The sequence below is a fragment of the Podarcis vaucheri genome (assembly GCF_965113315.1).
Source record: "Podarcis vaucheri genome assembly, chromosome: 5".
In the NCBI taxonomy this organism is placed as follows: Eukaryota; Metazoa; Chordata; class Lepidosauria; order Squamata; family Lacertidae; genus Podarcis; species Podarcis vaucheri.
The window spans coordinates 31093036-31111323 of NC_138763.1; the positions used below are offsets into that span (position 1 = coordinate 31093036).

At 43.2% G+C, this 18288-nt stretch overlaps 1 protein-coding gene across 5 annotated transcripts in view; it reads right to left on the minus strand.

The window, feature by feature from the left end:
• The window catches only part of NYAP2 (neuronal tyrosine-phosphorylated phosphoinositide-3-kinase adaptor 2), a 138853-nt gene that overhangs the window by 10465 nt on the left and 110100 nt on the right, over positions 1-18288 (minus strand). For all 5 annotated transcript variants that reach the window (XM_082221784.1, XM_082221787.1, XM_082221785.1 and 2 more), the window contains one exon: positions 11677-11780. In XM_082221784.1, the coding sequence (XP_082077910.1) occupies positions 11677-11780 (104 nt within the window). The remainder of the gene's footprint in view (positions 1-11676; positions 11781-18288) is intronic.

Sequence of the window (18288 nt, forward strand, 5' to 3'; positions counted from 1 at the left end):
CTGATACTTGTTTTTCTGCTGCTCTACCTTGTTCCCTTTAAGGATTGCTGGCTTGTTCACCATTGGGAAGCCACTTTCTCGAACCCAGGCAGTTGCTCTCCACTCCCTGAACATAAACATGGGATCATAAGCAGAGCCCTGCTGGATTGAGCCAATAGCAGATATAGTCTAATATCCTTTTCTCACAGTGGCCAACCAGAGGCCTGTGAGAAGCCCATAAGCAGGAGCCAAGCATAAAAGCACTTTCGTCTCCTGCTTTTTCCAGCAAAAGTTGGTGGCCATCACTGCCTCTGGAGTGAGAGAATAACATAGTTTAAATATGTGCTGTGCGAAGAAATACTTCCTTGGTTCGTCCTGAATTTTCCAACCTTCAAATGCACTGGATGTCCATGGGTTCTGGTATGACAGAGGGAGACTTTTTTTTAATCTACCTTTTTCATGTCATGCATAATACAATACGCTGAGACCTTTGCTCTTAAGAGGGAATCATTCCAGCTGTCCACCCTACACCTGAACCAAGAATCCCCACACAGGCTGCTAAAACAAATGACCCCACCCTATCCCAAGGGGCCACGCTTGAAAGTAAAAGAAAAGTAACCACTGTTTTAAAATTCTCATTTAAAATACACGAAGTTTTTATTTTCATTGTTTAACAAGACAAAATGAAGGTTATAAGTTATCAAAAGTGAGTGCTGGCATCCATACTTCATCATAACTTGCAGACATATAATGTTTGTGAGGAAGTCAAACATTTCAGAGACAGACTATGAAGAGACACACATACATATACAGATATATAAACAAACTATACATACATACATGGGTGAATAAATATACATATTTATGGGCATACAGTATACAGACAAGATACTATACAGTTGCAGTAAGTGCAATATACTGTATAAGGCTTTACAAACATTTGAGGGGGAATCTGATGAAATTATGGTCACCATGGCAACAAGGCTAGAGCGGTCTGTGATGTAACAAAAGAGATGGTGATAAAGAAAACGGTACTTTTGTTCACAGTGTCCTGTGTGGTGTCTCCCTCTCTCACACACACAGTTTAAACAGAAGACGCATGGGTGAAACCCAGCAAATTCACATATCAGAAAGGCAAAAAAGCAGTGTTTGTGGATAAAAGAGAAATGTGTGCTAGATGAAAGAAGTGGCATTCTATTTATAGCACATTATAAATAGGCTCTCTATTTTCCTTTCTCAAGGGAATGGCGAAACTACAGGCAGTCTGCCATGCTGCCATAAACTTTTGCTTCATGCCACTTTTAATCATTGTTTTCTTTTTTTTATTTATGAGTAAATACCCTATAAAATTGTTGCCCTGAGTCAAACATAAATGTACACCAAAGGAGAAAAGAAAGGCACAAGGATTTCAACAGCAGGTGCAGAAGAGCCACAGGAAAGCAACTGAGCAATCCTGTGTGGGCCACATTTATTTTCTCAACTTGATTAAAATGATAATTTCTGCTCCAGGTCTTAGAAAGCGAATTTCCTCCCTCCCCCCCCCCATTATATGAAAAGGGGAGTCTCTTATGAAGGATCTTGGACTCTTACGCAATAAAGTTACAACTAACCTATAGATACACATAGGCTGACAAATAATATTAATATCTTATTACCATAAGCTTCATTTCATTCAACTGTCATGTAGTCCCTCGTAAGTTCACTGTGATGTTTGAACGGTATCACATGAAAGGCAGTTATAAAAAGCGAATGAAGCACTTACATTTTCTTTCTTTTTATTTGCTAAGTAGACAAAAACAAAACATGGTTCAAAAGCCGTAATAAATTCAGGAAGCAGTCCTACGCACAAGAAACTAGCACCAAGCAGGCCAATGTAAGTTAAGCCAGTGCAAAGTTACACTAGTTAAAATGAGAAAGCCTCTCTGGAATACCTTCCACTGAGCAGGGGCTGGGGACTTAACACTGCTTGAGCCAGGAATCAGCTGCCTGAGCTGGAGATCTGCTGCATCCTAAACCAATCACCCTGGAGAACCCTGTCATGGGATAGCCCCTGTAGACCAATGAAGCCATAAGGATAAAATGTTTGTCTACCAATAACCACGTTTGGTTAGTCGCTATACAACTGCCTCACAAATGCCGCTGTGCTGTTGTGACTGTGAGGTCTTTTTGGTGGAAATATTATATTTTATTGCACACATTTACATCTGCATAAATTTTTATAGTATAGTAGTATAAAAACTAACACCCTGATCCTAAACACATCTACTTAAAGAACTGTTTTACTTTCATTTAATAGCAGGTACTTCTGAGGAAGTGAGCTGCACTCCTCAAAGCTCTTACCTGCACCACATGTTCAAAAGCTACCTATGGCTACAATCCTCTACATGCTTACATGGGAATAAGCCTCACTTATCCCTGTAGAACTTCCTTCTGAATAGACACATCTAGGATTGCATGGGAAATGACTATGGATGAGAGACTTAACAGACATCTCTGTGCATCCTTATCCCTATTTGTTTTGCCTTTGTTCTGTTGCAGTCTACAGATGTGCCCTACTGTAGCCTAGCCTCAACCTTTCATTATCAAATTGCCTTTCTGGATTCTGGCTCTTATCCTCTAGCTTCTGATTCCTGATCCGTGATTTGGCTCTAGTTCTCTATTTTCCATCACCTCCATCTTTCAACCTTTCTTCATTCCTGAATACGTACCTAACCTAAGCTCAAGTATGGCACCCTCAGATCATTTGGATTGATTTGCTTTATTCGCTTCCAGCTTTTTCTCAGATTATAAACCAGGCCATCATAGGTTTATAGGAGACCCTGGAAGAGTTCTTAACATTTCTCCAATGAGGACCACTTATTCCCTTGGTCTGATGCCTGCCTTTCCTTTCATGAATTTCCCATTCTTATTATAGCACTCTTATACCACTTTAACAGTCATGGCCTCCCCTGGGGAATTCTAGGAACTGTAGTTGGTTGATGGTGATTAGTCCACACAACCACAATTCCCTGCACTCTTAACACACTACAGTAACCAGGATTCTCTGTGACTGTTCAAAGTGACATAATAATCATTTAAATGTTTGATGTGGACTAAAACATGACACCAGGTATCTAAATAATACTCATGGAAGGTTCAATTTCCCTGTTAGCTTTCTATATTAACAGGGCAGTCAGCAACTCCATATGCAGCTCAGGACTTTGCAGTATGGATGTAGCAATGTTGCATGGTCAGGTGTCAGTGACCCAACTTATGGATAATACCAAGCTTATATAACACTAATCCTGAAAGATCTTCATTGGCTTCCAGTACGTTTCTAAGCACAATTCAAAGTGTTGGTGCTGACCTTTAAAGCCCTAAACGGCCTTGGTCCTGTATACCTGAAGGAGCGTCTCCACCCCCATCGTTCAGCTCGGACACTGAGGTCCAGCGCCGAGGGCCTTCTGGCGGTTCCCTCACTGCGAGAAGTGAGGTTACAGCGAACCAGACAGAGGGCCTTCTCGGTAGTGCCCTCCCAGCAGATGTCATGGCAATAAGCAACTATTTTACTTTTAAAAGACAGCTGAAGGCTGTTTAGGGAAGTTTTCAATGTTTGATGCTGTATTGGTTTTAATATTCGGTTGGAAGCTGCCCAGAGTGGCTGGGGAAACCCAGCCAGATGGGCAGTGTATAAATAAAAAATTATTATTATTATTATTATTATTATTATTATTATTATTATTATACCCTCCATAGGTTAGTGTTCTGATGGAATCTTGTATCCAATGGTAGTTTTGCACTTCCACTCATGAAGGGTTGGTTACCAGGATTTTGCTAATCCTCTATCCACTGCAGCCCCCACTCCATACCTCCTGAAAACTGCTCCTAAGTGTTGGGGAACCCTCTCTAGCAGTATGCGATGTGACACAGAGGGCTGCAATAGGAAAAAGAGTGACTGGTGGACAATGGATGTCCTACCTTGCATGGCCATAAGCAAAACCACCATTAAATCACCTTTAAAATGTGGGTCCCAGTGTACAGTCTAAGGGCACATGAGGCCACCACCTTGCTGAAGCTAAGCAGGTCTTGGTTCAGTTAGTCCCTGGATGGGTGACCATGCAGTGCAATGCTTTGGATTCCATGCTGGGATATTAAAAAGTAAGCATGCAAGAAAAGTGAGATGATGCCTGCCTGTGAAAACTCTAGCAATGTAGTTTGTATGAGATGCTACTCATGGATTGTGAGAGTAGCTGATCCATAAGAGGGAAAATACTGAGATAACCTGTATGCAACAGTTTGCCTGCAAAAATGTACAGTATCAATATCAATAATGGTGCTGGATTCAAGTTATGGATCACTGAATGTTAATAAATGAAAAATCTGTCAATTCAGTATGTGAAGGAAATGGGAGGATGGTTGAAGGCTGATGAAATCTGTGCTGACATGCTTAACCTTATGAGAAATGTGTTTTATTTTAGACCAGTTGTCTGACTAGACAAACCCCAATGAAACATGCTGCCTACTGTAAATGAGTAAAATAGTTGTCACTGTGTTTCGCCAGTTCATTTTCAGAAAATTTAGAAATTCTAGGCTCCATCAGACCACATGATTGTTCCTTTGTATGGTGGGTAAAACTTTCGTCCTTTACAAAAACTAAACACTATAAAACAAAGTAGATCAATACCTCCCTCTTGTGGGCACCCAAAAAAGAGAAACACAAATCTCAGTTAATAACCACCTACACATCAAACAGTACAAAAACAATTGTACACAACACATTTCAAGTCCACATAAGTTTGTGTGTGTGTGTTAAAGTTTTAACCTCAAAACCAATAGGGTTTGGGGAACATTTTGTACATCTTTCAAAGAAAGATGAGGCTAAATTTTAGAGGTAGATTTTGCCAGGCTAGGTTCCATCAATTAAGCAGTTCTTAATCTTTGAAAAGAAGCAGACAAAAGCCGGCTCCCTCGGCCTTTAAAGCGAGATGAGTGCCGCAACCCCAAAATCGTTCACAACTAGATTTAATTGTCAGGGGTCCCTTTACCTTTACCGAAGCTTTGAAAGGTTTTTACACGAGGCAAATAACAACTTTAAGACTGCAGAGTCACAAACTGTCTATATCATCTATGTATCTTTTATATGTTCTTGTCCATTAAAGACATCAAACTTCACACATTTAACCCTTACCTTCCATACAGAACCAACATTAGTTGCCTCCATCTATTTTATTTTTCTGTCCAGCTGCTGTCCTGTGTCACATTTTCTACCCTGGGATCCACTAATCCTGCTGTAGAGCTTTTCTCTTGCAGAACACTCCTGCAACACCTGGCTATAATGACCACCCAACAGGCCCCTCTCCCCCCCCCCTTTCCTGGAGTAGCAAAGGGAGACTAGGGATCTTTCAGAATTGTGGCAACTCATAGATTAAGGGGAATAGTGATGAGGCATGCAATGGGCTGTATCTAATGTTCTCTGTCTGCTAGCACAAGAACTCTTGCACTAGCAGACAGGTGAGTTTTAATGGTGCACAATGGGGGAATCCAATGCAACAGTTATCTTAGTGGAAACTCGTTGTACAACTGGTTGTGCAATCTATTTTGCAACAGAGTTAACAGCAACCTGCTTATGCATTCTCTTGTGTGGCAATATTCCACTGATGAAAAGCAAATTGCCAGTAACAATCTAAATGATTTCAACTTAGCAATGCATTGGACACAACCCCATATTTGAAAATAAAAATAAATATTCGGCCTTGGGGTGGGAGTGGTGAAATGCATACTCAGAAGCACAATTCATTTTAAGGAAACATCATAGCAGTAGCTTTGATTCAACTCATTTCCTTCCAGCTTCCTCCACCAACAGGACAACTGTTACTTTTTATGATGTTTCTGTACTTTCCCCTTTGCTGGAATTGCTTTGACTTGATCTAATATTGATGTTGTTCAGTGAATCACCTGCCAGTCTTTCTGAGCTGTTCTGATTGCACTAGCAAATATATCAATGGCAGTCAGAAAATAGCAGGGAAAATGGAACTTCCCTCCATTTCCCTTTCATAAAAATAAAGCAAGATATTCACTTAAATAATAGTGTGGATTCCAGCTCCATCTAGTGGCTGTTACAGTGCAATGGAAGAGTATAAGCATGCAAGGAATTTCATTTCCAAAGTGAAAGCTGGAAATTATGGGTAGACAAAGAACAAAACTGCAATGGACAGATTTCATATTCACAAACATAATCTTGACTTTGATGCTGTCAAGGGGAAATACATGTAGTTGGTTTGCTGTGCTCATTCTAAAGCATTACCAGAATGCACCAGCTTAATTTTAAGACTCTGAGAAGCAAGGAACAAACTTCATAAGCTGACTATTCTCACAGTCAATGCAAGGCCAGCTTTTTTGGACCCCTTCCTAGAGATCTTGTTAAAGTTAAAACCTATTATTAGGGAAGAGGGAGAAATTTGATTCACTTCACATGCAAAGTCAGATTTATCAAATTTGCCATTTCTGAAACAACACGAGAGCTGAAAAACAGCAATCCTTTAAAATTCACAGTTATCTGAATTTTGCAATGCAGTTGTCCAACCAAACAATTTGAAATGTGCATAAAAATGAAAATATTACTTAAAACAATACACAAATGCATTATATTAAGAGAAATTGCTTGCAAAAATGTGTGCATTAGTCAAAACTGCATACAAAAATACAGTGGTACCTCGAGTTACAAACGCCTCAGGTTACAAATGCTTCAGGTTACAAACTCTGCTAACTACCTGGAAGAGTTACCTCGAGTTGAGAACTTTGCTCCAGAATGAGAACAGAAATTGTTTGCTGGCGGCGCAGCGGCAGCAAGAGGCCCCATCAGCGAAAGCATGCCTCTAGTTAAGAACAGTTTCGGGTTAAGAACGAACCTCCGGAACGAATTAAGTTCGTAACTAGAGGTACCACTGATTGTTTATCAGGAGAAGTTTGCACTAAAGTACTGAAAATTTCCCATGAGGGTTTTATAGCAGAAAAATCTGCAAATTGTGGAGAGCTGATTTTAAGATTGGAAAAATGAGAAACTGGGAAAACCAAAATGGACAGGTCCTCCTACTCCCTAGCTGCTAATTATACATGTTCTTTCAGACCTACAAATGGAACTATGAAGGACAGGTGCAGAAAAGCAGTAATAGTCATTGAGGCAGGGTGGGAAGGAGTGGCACAGCTTAGCTGGCTGGGGTTACTTCCGGGTACCAAAAGGGGGAGGGGGGAGGCAATGGGGAAGATGGCACGGGTTGGGTGCAGTGGCTGTCTATCTGACACTCCGTGCCACCTTGCCTAGGCTACCAGAACCACCCGACTCCATCCTGCTCCACCAACCACTGATGGGAATAAATCAGACAACTTTGTGAAAATAAGGAAAAAAAGAAAGAAAGAAAGAAAGAAAGAAAGAAAGAAAGAAAGAAAGAAAGAAGAGTTTGGCTTTGATATCCCGCTTTATCACTACCCTAAGGAGTCTCAAAGCTGAGGCTGAGAGACTTCACAGACGTTTGACTAGTCCAAGGTCACCCAGCAGCTGTATGTGGAAGAGGGGAGATGCGAACCCATTTCACCAGATTACGAGTCCACCACTCTTAACCACTACACCACACTGGCTCTCACCAGCACCTCACCAGAGAGGTGTAGTGGTTAAGAGCGGTAGATCTGGGGAACCGGGTTCGCGTCCCCACTCCTCCACATGCAGCTGCTGGGTGACCTTGAGCCAGTCACACTTCTCTGAAGTCTCTCAGCCCCACTCACCTCACAGAGTGTTTGTTGGTGGGGGAGGAAGGGAAAGGAGAATGTTAGCCACTTTGAGACTCCTCCGGGTAGTGATAAAGCAGGATATCAAATCCAAACTCTTCTTCTTCTCACAGCTAAAAAGAAGTGAGATCTGCTGCCTCAAGTGCCCAAATGACTTGATGAACCTTGACTTAAGGTGATGTACCATTTGTTGGTCTGCTAAAAAATGAGCAGGTCTGTGGGGTTGCTTGTGGGTCGAATCTGTCTCAAGATCCTAGTTGCTAGGTTTAGGGATTATTATACCCCCACACTGTGGTTCAACGTCCTGTGCCTGACCTCTCCATTGGTGGGGGGGGGGCGTCCCATTCATTTTTATGAGAGTTTCCCCCATATGCTCCCTGTGCCCTCCCCAAAATTTCCCTGGAGGGTTGGGGGAACACCTAGAACAGATTTAGAGGGTATTGGGTGGGAGGAGGGGCAAGTTCCACTGCACAAGCAGAAATCCTTGAGCTAATGGAACATGTTAATTGGATACTGCCCAAGTATTTAGTCAACACACAGAGCTGGTCTTTAGAGGTTAAAGGTAAAGGTAAAGGGACCCCTGACCATTAGGTCCAGTTGTGACCGACTCTGGGGTTGCGGCGCTCATCTCGCTTTATTGGCCGAGGGAGCCGGCGTACAGCTTCTGGGTCATGTGGCCAGTATGACTAAGCTGCTTCTGGTGAACCAGAGCAGCGCACGGAAATGCCGTTTACCTTCCCGCCAGAGCGGTACCTACTTATCTACTTGCACTTTGACGTGCTTTCGAACTGCTAGGTTGGCAGGAGCAGGGACCGAGCAACGGGAGCTCACCCCGTCGCGGGGAATCGAACCTCCAACCTTCTGATCGGCAAGTCCTAGGCTCTGTGGTTTAACCCACAGCGCCACCCGTGTCCCATTCCTTAGAGGTTAGGCTAGTGCATATCTCCCACTTACATGAAAGCATGCACATGGGGCCCTATAGTCACTATTCCTCAAAGTTAAATGGCATCTGCACAGAGAAAACTGCATTGCCCCAGCAATCCATAGGCATTACGCACAGCACCAGGGTTCACTGCTCTGTAATCTTACCAAGTGCTCTGAAAATTCAGAAGTACAAACAAACAATAGGATGCTATCAAACGGCTAGAGCTTTGTGTTCCTTTTACTCCCTTCCATCCGGATAAGATTTTGCTAGAATCCAGCCAGAATGTGGCATTTCTTTAGAGTTCCTGCAACATTCTAGTTTCACGAAAGCAAAACAAAAGAGATGCGGGGAAGGATTCAAATATTGCCTTCATACTTTGGGTCTGAGAAAAGACACTAATAACACTTAAGTGAAGTCCCTGTTCCTCCAGTTCCTCAATCCTAAACATGCTGCATGTTTTGGATTGCTGCGTAAGTAATTTTATATTTTAAATCTTGCACTTACGTAAAACACTACTTGATATGATCTCGACATTCATCTAATAAAGCTAAATATTCATATCTTCTTATCTTTCTTCAAGTTATATACATAGAATGATTATTCTACTGACTTCTCTGCTGCCTCTGCAGTTGTGAAATCTTTGTAATATATTGTAAGTAGTAATATTTAAACTGGGTAGTTTTTAACCACGATTTATCTATCTATTGACCTACCTACCTACCTACCTACTTTCTCAACATTGCATCCTATTCTCTAATGTGACTATGGCTTGGTGTAAACATGCAGCAAAATAGGTGGCAGAATGCTAAGGTGGTATCATTACTGCTGAGCTGAAAGTTCAATGGGATGAACTTTCAGCTCAGCGTAAAAAAAAAATAAGGCTTTGTTTTGTTAAACATATTCACTGCTAGTTTTGTAATTGTGGTGAAGAGGCACTTCTCCTTGTAATTGATGCTATGCTGTTTAGACTCCCTCTCCATTTCACAACACCAATCCCCTGAATCTCCCCTATTTTCCCTCTTGCAGAACTATAAAGGACTCTTCCACTTCATAGTATAGGTGGGGAATACCACATTTGAATCCCTCCCCCTTGCTAAAACCAAAACCTCCTTGCAAAGAGAAAACTAGTACACTGGCATGGAAAGTTCCAAGCCATCCCTTTGCTTAATGCACTAGCTTTCTGTTTTTAACACAATAGAGCTTTCAAATGTGAGATACCCTGTGAAGCAGTGCTGATCACTCGGACATCTCAGCACCTGAGCACCTTTTACTGCTGCATTTGTAAGCTAAGTTTCCAGGGTGGAGCTATGTAGATAGGCTTAAGGAGAGAAAACCCTGTCTGCTCACCCAGAAAGAGAGGTATCCTTTACTTACTCTAACAGTTAGAGCCCAACTGAATTGACTTATTTGCTGGCAGAAAGAAGGTTCCTTTTTGGAGACAATATTGTAGTGATGGTAAAACCTGTACCAACACAACAGAGAGGATTACAAAACAGCTACGGGGGGACTGGGAAATCCAAGAAGTTAAGTATCAGCTGCACAAACTGATGTAGTTCCCAACATGTTTTGAGAAAGGAAGAAACAATACATTTTTTTAAAAAAATAAAAACTGCTTTGGACAACTTTTCTTTTCCAGTTCACCTAAAGTCTGCTTTGGAACCATCTCTATTTGTGCAGCTGTCTGAGATGTTCTTGTTATTGGGAACCAAACATGCCCCTAGGTGACTTGCCTGTGTGATTGTGGTGGCTCAGGGTCTTGGAGGGACCTTCAGCAGGATACCCTCAGCAGACCCATCTCCTCCTTGCTTTTGTTCCTACTGCCCATTCAGTCACCATTTCCCCCAGGGCCCAACCACCCAAAGGCAAAGTGCACAGCAAGCAAAGGATGCTAATTTATCTCCTCCTTCTGGTCCAGCAAATAGGCAGTAAAAACCAGGAGAAGGAGCAGTGGGACCAGGAGGCTTCTGGAATTAGCAGTGGGCCTCCAACAGTAGTGTGGGCCTTGGCCGGTACCCAATAACACCTAGCGGACAGGAAAACCCATTAGTGAGGTGGTTTGCAGAGAGCACATTGCACCCCCTGTCATTCACAATATATGGGACTTCCTTCCATGTATACCAGGCTTCCTCAACCTTGGCCCTTCAGATGTTTTTGGCCTACAACTGCCATGATCCCTAGCTAGCAGGACCAGTAGTCAGGGACAATGGGAATTGTGGTCTCAAAACATCTGGAGGGCCGAGTTTGGGGATGCCTGATATATACCCTGCTCATTGCAAGTTTTTCCCAGTTTATAAAAACACAAGATATTACTTTATAGTCCCACTACTATTATATAGAAGCAAGAGCTGATGAAAAATGAGCTGCCACATGCAGAAAACAAAATATTTTGCAGCTTCACTAAAATGTATGTGTGTGTGTATATATATATGTATATATATGTATAGACAGACAGATAGATCTATATGACTGCTAATCATGCACCAAGCTCAAAACAGATGCACGTATAATTATAATACAAGAAGTCAAAGTTCAAATGGTATATACAAAGTCAGTGAGAAATAAAGTAAAAAAAAAAGTTGTACGTGAGATATTTAAAAGAAATATATGTTATAAACAGCATCGATTAAATTGATAAATTGTTGATAAAAAAATATACCACAGGATCATTTTTTCCCTCAAAAAAAAAAAAAGCGTGCACAGCATTCAGCTAATATATAGAGTATGAAAGGTCAGCACATTTATATTACAGAATGAAGAGGAGACAAACAGAGATTTAAAATGAATTAACAGCAAAGAAAGTCTTGACATGATACTGGAGAGGGTAGAATTTCTTTGCTTATAAAAGAGAGAGAGAGAGAGAGAGACACGCACATGTACAGGCATACAAACAGAAATCAAACCAAATACACAGAAGAACAATTTACAGCAACAGATGACAGACACACAGAGAGGTGAGAAAATTTGGCATGTTGCATCACAGGAAGTCATTCGCGATTGGCTAACGATGGTACCTGGCTCTGTTGCAGATCGCTGGCTTGCCTGAGAGGAGTAACAGAGGGAGGAGGCACACCTGATGTGGATGCAGATCGTCCTAACCTGCAGCTTGCTTTCGGCTCTGGAAAGGAAAAGAAACAGGTCAGAGATCAAGTTCTGGAGTCCCTTGTCCAAATCCAGACAGCCACGGAAAAGCATAGTTGTAAAAGTCAGTGGTTTATGATGTTCTCATTTCTCTTTTGCTCTCTATATTCTGGCAGCATGGTCTAGCTTGCTGCCCTCCAATGGTTCCCAACTTGTTTTTGAGATTTGCCTCAAAGAAGCCCTTGATTATCCACCACAAGGGCCTATGGAACAGAACCCGCTGTCAACAAAACACAGCTCAAACATGTGCTTAGCAGGGAGTGGATTGGATCTCCCTCAGGTGACTCTGGAAATAGGGATCATGTGCAGGGAGCACACTGCCATCAAGATGCTCAGGATGCCATGCTGAGACGAGGTGGCACTGGCATCACAATAAAAGCTCTCCCCCCTCCCTTGTCAGCCTTCTTCGGTGTCGCATCCCACCTGCCTGATCTAGGTTGAGAATCAGCTTTGGCTGGCTGCTTCTTTGGAGCAATGAGTAGCCCCCCCGCCCCCCAGGTTTCCCGATTGGCCATGCGGTTCCCTCTTTTTCCACACAGTCCATCTCTAGGTGTGATTTGGCAGATTGACTTTCGTCATGACTGGCAGGAAGTACAAGCAGGAAATCACAAGTAAGCTGAATGATTGGCCAGCACTTGAGGCCCTTGCGAGGTGCCACCGGAACACCTCTTTGCTGTCTGGCTTGAGCTGGATACAACTGAATGGTCCTAGGGTCCATTGGTCATACCCCACTGAACACTCCTCCTCTTCTCCTCTTCAGGAGTAGGCATTGAAGATCTGGGCCAAGCCAATCAAATAGTTTTGAGAATGTTATATCATTGTAAAGTGACTGAGGGTGAACTCAATAATCATTTCTCCAGCACTGTGCAGCCTCCCTGGTTGCTCTCACTTCCTATATGAAAAAAGCCCTGTGGGAGCAGTTACCTCGTGACTTCTTCTCATGGGCTATCATTAACTCTTAGGCATCCAGGAAGGCTGCAGACTGCAAACTGCTGGAGAGATTATTTGTAGAATGAATGAAAGGACACTCGCAAATACTCCCCAACCGCCTCAAAAATAAGGCAAGTGCATAAAAAACCCTACACCTCACCCAATAAAATTTTACCCATGTTTTCTCCCCCCTTTGATAAGTTTTGAACGCAATTCCCTTGATGGAGAATCATTGGGGTAGGGGTGTTTGGTTCATCTCTGCTTCTTGTAGGCAATGTGGTTCTTTAGTTTCGTTGATGTGAAAAACTGCAAGGTCTTGTCTACCACAGCTTCTGAACTGTTTGTTTCCAGAAAATGGAAATGCTAGCATTCTCACTTGGGCACATAAATCATCATGGAAGATTATCACATCTTCAGTAGCAAAAACCCCTTTCATCTGGCATCAAAGGAATGGAATGTATCATACTCAGAGAGAATGGTTGTTCCTTTTAAAGAATCTACCTTGCCTTATATTTCTAGCATGGTGTGCCTATTGCACCTTTCAGGCTACAATCCAGTACACACTCGCCTGAGAATAAATCCCATTGAATGGGTAGTAAGTAGATAGGTATTAGATAAGGATTTCATTGCCAGTTTTCTAGTAGTAATAATTTCCTGTTACTGCTCCAGCACCTTCCTATGTCCATTATTCTAAGACTCAAAACAAAAAGTGGTTGTTATTTATAATCTTTTAAAACTATTTTCTTTAAAAAAAAACCAAGTAAGAAAATAAAAACAAAATTGAAATAATTCAAATTATTTACTGGCACTTTAGTTAGGAAATAGCCTATTTCTTTCTCATGCAAACAAGGCCTCTGTATGTTTATTCCCATTCAAGATCGAAATGCTGCATCTTAAATTGCTTTATGTAATAATGGAGCTGCATGTCATATAGAATTATAGATTTGGGGCCCTGAGGAGCATCTAGTCCAGGAATATGTAGCTATCCCATACAGTGACTGAACCTGCAACCTTGGTGTTATCATAATAAAATAATAATAATAATAATAATAATAATAATAATAATAATAATAATAATAATAATTGTATGCTGGCTATCTGACTGGGTTGTCCAAGCCACTCTGGGTGGCTCCCAACAGAATAGTAAAACATGATAAAACACCATGCTCTAACCAACTCAGTTATGTGTGCGTGTTTCAGTGAGTAGGTAGGCTAAATATGCAGTAGTTTCCTGGTACCAGTGATCAGTAGTGGAGGCTGCTTGACTCTAGATGTCACTGTACTGCCAAATTCCTTCTCAATTTTCCTCGCCAACTCTGGGAGAGGAAACTCTGATAAACTCCACCCTCCTCTGCTAACCCCTCCAACTAATATAGTTGTTAACAAATGCAAAACACCACAGCAAGCGTTTCTGTTCCCTCGGGGTCCCTTCCAACTTTACAGTTCTATGACTGTATAGTTTGGTCTCTTCTATATCTATTTACCTATCTATCTAGCTATCACGTTTATATCTCACCTTTGCTCTAAGGAGGTCATGGCGGCATGCACAGTCCCCTTCCCATTTTATTCTCACAACTACCCTGTGAGGGAGGTTAGGCTGAGAGACCATCAATGAGCCACAGTCATCCAGTGAATTTAATGGCTGATCAGGGATTTGAACCCTGGTCTCCCAGGTCCTAGTCCAGTACTCTAGCCACTATACCACACTGGCATTCTCTAAAAGAAGGCACAGAGTATTATTACTTTTTAAAATTGAATTTATATACTGCCCTTACCCGGGGATCTAGGGGCGGTTCACAGAATAAAATCAAGATATAAAACCACAAAATACCTAATACAAATAAAAGCAACAACCCAATAGTGCCCCTAGTAGTAATTTTACTACCTTGCACTTGTTCCCAGTAGAAAATCTAGTCTCTTTCCAAGTAAGAACAGGGCTGGTCCACCTAGGAGGCAGACTGAGGCAACCGCCTCAAGCGGCAGAATCCCCTGGGGAAGCGAGGAGAAGCAGTGACAGCGGCTTCTAGCAAGTTCTCATGGGAGTTCCATGAAATCTCACTAGAAGCCACTTCCATGTGACTCTGGTGTGCAAGTCTTTGATGGAAGGGCAGCAGCGGGAGGGAGTGGCCGTCCCTGGTTAGGTGTGCCATCTGGCAACTAAAGAGACAACTCTGCAATGGCTTGCATTCTTCCCCTCACTGTCACAGGGCACCCCCCCCTTCTCCCTGCTCAGGATCATCTGGGGCTTATCGGATGATGGCAGGTGGCAGTGCTGTGAGCAGCACCACAAGCAGGGGTGGAGGAAGGAGGTTGTGGTGGGGTTGGGCCACCATGGGTGTCTTAGCTGAGCGGGGTGACATTTGGCATGAACCCACCTGCGACTCCCAAGCCTACCCTGAGCCGTCGGGGGAAGCGGGGCGGAGAGCTGTGTTGCTTTGCTGGTGACAATCCTTCCTTCCCCCTTCATTTTGACAGCTGGGGGAGGCTTGGGAGTCGGGGGTGGGCAGTGCATCAAATGTCGCCCCATGGGTGGCTCTCTCCACCCCTGGCACCAGAGCGCCTATCCTGCACCTGGGAGGGCACCCTTGGAAGTGTGCCCACCTTGGGCAACACAAGCAGCCCCAGGCGACTTGAGCGCAGCCACCATTTTAATTTCCCACAATGCCTCAAGGATGCTGTTTTAGGTCTGTTGTGGGGAATTGCTACAGTGGCTAGACTCAGTCACACGGCTCTGTTCAGACTGCTGCACCAGATTCTTTCTTTTTTAAAATGGGGGGCCCAAGGTTGGCATCAGCGGTTGGCCCTCCTGGAAACCTGGCAGCTACCCAAGGATTCCAGCTGCTGATTTCAGCCCTGTACAAAAGTAAATTGGGGGTGGGAGGAAGAAGATTTCAATCCAGATTCTTGTCCAATAAGCCCTAACATCCAGGCCTGGAGTATCAGCAATAAAATCTGCAGCAGATGACATGATGACTTTAATTGTATACGCATCGCACATCTCTGTGTAGACTCTTTCAGGAAAGGCAGCAGAAACTGGTTAATTTGCTGACAAACTGGCAAAGGAAGTTAGTTAAAGTGGTTTTCCTCCTGCTGAATTAAAAGAAGAAGACAGAATTTGCTATTCCCCTTGCATAAGATGGAGGTGAGCGAAGGCAAATGTCTCGCGCATCCTTTTTGTCAACATTTAAACCTTAATATCTAAGATTAATAATGTATTAGCACCATTCCTCTCTAATCCTAAGCACCTTTACTAAGCGCACAACTGTTTTACTTGCAAATCGTTTTCACCTGACTTCTAAATGATCTGGCCAAGTGCCAGGTTTGCAATGTTGAGAAATGAAAAATAAAACCGCAAGTAAACAATACAGTGTGGGACAGCATCTTAAAATGGAGCACAGTGCATCTTTGCAGCAGTAGGTGGCAGTGCAAAATGCCTTATATCCCAAGCAGGCAGCAACCTTCTGGAAAATGCTGTTTGAAACATCCACAGTTGAGTTCGATGAAGCCTCCCATTTTGCCAACCCCCTGTGGTTTTCCACTGAAACAGCAGTGGCATGTTTTTGAGGCTGCAGTGATTCTTTCTCTTTTCTCTTTTTTCTTTTTTAAATCACTGACAGCTATTCCTCTAAAAAGCCTTCTGATGGCAGAGACCTGAAATGAAACGTCCCTGAGAAATTATCTAAGAGACGAGGGGATGACACATAGGGATGAAACGCAGTGGTGAAGGCAGTGCCCAAGGTCACCTTAATATTTACAAACTCAGAGGGGAAATAGCCTAGTTTCAAAGGTACAGCATCCCAGCACATGGGCTATAATGACACAGGCTGGGAGCAATTGAAACTAATTGAATGGCGCTACGCAGTATCAGAAGTGGAAGTCGGCGAGAGGGGGGATCAGGTGAACCAGATCTGATGCTGCGGGAATGCACAGCTGTGCCTCCACATGAAAGGGGACTTGGAAGGGAGGATGGCCGCCTGCCCTCCGCTTTCACGCTGAAGATAACAAGAGGACTAGTGTGAAGGCTCTACGTCCCACTGCGCAACACCAGAACCAGCTGGGTCCTGCTGAGCTGTTAGGCGGCTCAGCTGCACGGATCCTGCTGTCTGCCGATGCAGCAGGCAGGGGGAAACTGCACAGAGCCAGAATTGCTGCTTGCACTTCAGCTCAAGAGTAAGAGTGAGGAAGCTGAGCCCTTCAGGCCTCTCTGTCCAGGCCTTGGGAATCTCCCCAGTCCACATAGCCTCACCAAGCCTGTTCCACATCCTCCTTGAGTGTTTTTTGCCTGGTTGGGACATGTGCTGTGATCATGCCTCCTGCTGGCCTGGGTGGAAGACGATGTACATAGAGCCATCTTCCTTTTGTGGGGTTGAAACAAAGGGTCCTATCCATTGCTCTTCATACTTTTTCCTAGCGCCACATCCACCTTTGGGAATGTGTGGCTGAACAGTGTTTCCATCCCTGAGCCACATCCCAGGGGTAGGTATTATGGGTGGGTGGCACTGTGGGTTAAACCACAGAGCCTAGAACTTGCCGATCAGAAGGTCTGTTGGGATTTTTTTTAATATACAGCTGAGAAAATGAACACTCAGCTGAGCAACTAGAGACCATGAATGTTAAAAATCTAGGAATGGAAAATTTCTGTGGTGCCCTACTTCCCTCGATGCCCTTAGCATGTACTTGTTTTGCTTAATGGGTAAAGCAGCCCTGCCTGACAGTCACCCCAACCATGCCCCTTAACTCCTACAGCTTTGCTCCACATGCAACTGTGCCAAGCTAGGATTTGGACCAGCATCACTGTAGTGTCCCGTAGGTTTGAGAAGGATACTGACCATGTGAAGATACTTTACACTGAGTCTGCCCTAATACCAGGAAGCCAGCAGGGGTCAAGATAATTTCAAAAGTTGCATTTATCGGTCAGCAACAGATCAACAGCTCAGCAGTGCAATTAAGCCTTGTTAGCAGGTAAGACTAAGGTTCCAGCTAGTTTCCAATTAATTATGGAAGGAACCACACCCAGGGAGGAGTGCAGTCACACTACAGTGACCAAAGAAGGAAAACCTAGTATGCATTAAGTACACACTCTAATAGGAAGTAAACTTCACACTTGTTGCATGTAAGGAGCAGGGGATCTGGAGAGATGCAAATGTATTACTTTACACCGGATCCCCTCAACAACCAGCCACAATCTATTTCATCCCTGTAACTGGTGGACAGGACAATGTCTTCATAGCACACTGCAAACTGCTACCCAAGATCTTGAAAAGTGCGGTTTTTCCGGTGACACATGCACACTTGAGGACGCATTTTAACAATCCGATTCTGAGAACAGTCTCGAAAGCTGGTCTACATGGGATGACATCCCCCCCTCCCCAAATCCACGCACATAAAAAAAAAAGATTGTTATAAAGCAGAAACGTTTTCTGGAAGTGTTGCAAAATATTGTGATTTGATTGGCTTTTGACATCTGGGGTTAGCTAAATAAGAAACAATGTTAATACTGATCCCAACCCACTATGATCAGCTGTGCTGTGGGTTTATTTGCAAAATTAAGGTAA